We start from the raw sequence: 2,623 nt of genomic DNA, 5'->3' as shown, positions 1-2,623 counted from the left end.
CATTTTTTTGCTTTTTTTTTTTTTTTTTTTTTGAATGTCCAGAGGACTAGATTGAACTTTTTTGGATTTTTCAACCTGGATTATTGAGCATGCATCAGGATATTTATATATGAATGTTTATGTTCAGTGCCCTGAGACGACTTCTGTTGTGACTTGGCACTTTATAAATGAACTAAACAGAAGTGAAATATTTTATCTTTTATCCAAAAGACTTCTTCAGTCTGAGGAGCTGCAACAGTCAGCTAAGCAGCACCTTCTGAAGCCCCCAGTATACTCCCGCTTACGTCTGTTCACGCGTACATACACGTGTACTGTACGTAGAGGGTTCAGACTTCGTACTCCAGCGTACACCCTGAGCGCTGCCAGCGCTCTTTTTTTTCTTTTCTCGACCTGTCAATCAATCCAGTAGGCATGTCAGCAAATGACCAATCGGCGACCTGAATTTGTCCCGAATTTTTACATTTTATTTTGAAAGACTTCCTGCCATCTCCTGGCAGCTTCCTGCCGCTGACTAACATTTTCCTTTGACAGAGCTGGGCTGCTGTTCACAGAACTGCCCTGCACCGACCCCTCTTGGGGGCGGGCTTTTGTTATACAGAGTGAATGCCTGTGGTTAACCAATTTGTTGCGGAAGCACGATCCTACTGTCAAACAATACTTCCGGGTCGCACGGGTGATGTAGCACTGCTTCACTTCACCATGAAGCGGTGAAGTGAAGCATGGAAATAATTATAATATTGGTTTATACTCATTATGAAATTGCCACTAATTTAAGTGCATGCTTTATTTCAGTGGTAATGAAGAGTTGTGTAAATAAAAACTACCACTAGATGGCTGGCAAAAAAAAAAATAAAAATTTTTATATACAGTATATCGGCCGCTAAATTATTAATATTTAATCGAATCAATCAAATGATTACTTAATCAAAGCCAGCATAAAGTGTTTGTTTTTATTTACACAACTCCATTACCACTGAAATAAAGCACGATTATAAACCAATATTATAATTATTTCCATGGTGAAACAGCGCCGCTTCGTGGTGAAGTGAAGCAGCGCTACATCACCCGTGCAACTCGGAAGTATTGTTTTTGTCACATGCGCAAATGAGCTGACACTACGAATCATGCTTCCGCAACAGATGGGGTAACCACAATGCCCTCAGGTATCCACGTGTACAAAGCCTCTCGCTCAGGGCTTCAACTTCCTACCATAACTCCACCCACTCTGTCATGTGATCAGAAGTCTTCTGGGGAATGAAGTGGACAGCACGAGGGAAAGTGACGAGTGACATGGAGGCGGCGTGTGAACACGTTTTTCTGAGCCTCCAAGAGGACTCTAGTTCTCAGGAGGACGAAGAACATAGCGAAGAGTGACTTTTGGTCAACTACCAGTACTTTTTTTTTTCCTTGTTAGAAATGGCTGATCCCCCTCCCCTGGGTCATGACATGGGCTCTGCCGAGAAGAAGTCACATAAAGCAGTCAAGTCTGGTACATATTTTAAGAAAAGTTAAAATTATTTCTGTACGACATCTTTCTGTGTACGGTAAATATGTGTTTAAATACCGGGATATCATTTAAACTCACATCCGAACACGAAGTGGAGACAAATAATTTATTATTATTAATAATAGTTTATGTGGTCATATCTTTGGAACTAGTAGCTTTATGAAATTTGATGCTGAAAAGCAAATAGTGAGCACAAATGATGCACAGAAAATGTAGCAGAAAAGACATGCATTGCAGTCAGTCCACTGGTGTACAGTTTAACACAACAAAACTGATCCTGTTCCACCCTGTTGCTGTGGTAATGGGTTGCAGGAATGTAAACTAACAAAATATTATTTGTCCATTATGTAAACTGTCCAAACTTTCTTTTACTTGAAATTGTTGAAGCATCTGAAACTTCAACGGTTGCTCTTAGTTTAACATCATCATCGCCTGATCTGTTGAAGACAAGCACCACAAACAATAAAGAAGAGACAGTCTGGAGGCCAGCCTACCTGGCTGTCCTCTTGTTTCATGGATGATGACGAGGTCTGTAACGTTGTTGGCTTTGCACGCTTGCACCAGGCCATCGATCTCGTGGTTTCCTCTGTTCATGCGCTGCGCTCCAGGAAACATCAATTTTACCTCCTGGGAGATGATGTGGAAGTGTACTGTGTTAGTCTTTGTTTAAAATGTTCTCCCATCTTTATAAAGACAAATAAACTGAAGATTATCTATTTTTAGCCTTCAAACACCTCTGAAATGTGACAAGGAAACCTCACACCATTTTCATTTCTGTATACATAAATTCAACACCTCTTTTTCTGTGTCCGGAAAGACAAACAACAAGTTTGGATCTCAGTGTCACTCTACATTTAAACACAGCCATTTTTATCCATTGCACACATGTGTAAGACGGTTAACGGAAGTTTATCACACACGATTAGTGACAGTTTAACCAGCAGTTCATCAGGATGCAGAGCTGCTTGTGGACGTGGTTTTGCTACAGCACTCAAAGAAAACAGGCTGACTGATCCGAGCAGCATCACGTAGCTTGTTTACATCTGCCCTACATGTAACACGGAGACACATCCTAAGCTGCGCAGCGTGCTGTCTGAACCAACTGTTGTGGGGGGG

The 2,623-nt window shown here is 41.2% G+C and overlaps 1 protein-coding gene across 1 annotated transcript in view; it reads right to left on the bottom strand.

Annotated features, from left to right (window-relative positions):
* imp4 (IMP U3 small nucleolar ribonucleoprotein 4) overlaps nt 1–2,623 on the bottom strand; it is a gene marked incomplete at its 5' end in the record, with an annotated part of 116,425 nt that overhangs the window by 112,643 nt on the left and 1,159 nt on the right. The window contains 1 exon segment of the mRNA XM_037679947.1: nt 2,002–2,134. Coding sequence (XP_037535875.1) covers nt 2,002–2,134 — 133 coding nt within the window.

Source organism: Nematolebias whitei, chromosome 8, assembly GCF_014905685.2.
Source record: "Nematolebias whitei isolate Nwh7 chromosome 8, NemWhi1, whole genome shotgun sequence".
Lineage (NCBI taxonomy): Eukaryota > Metazoa > Chordata > Actinopteri > Cyprinodontiformes > Rivulidae > Nematolebias > Nematolebias whitei.
The sequence above is the reverse complement of the archived record's forward strand: the minus strand, read 5'-3'. Positions and strand labels throughout refer to the sequence as shown.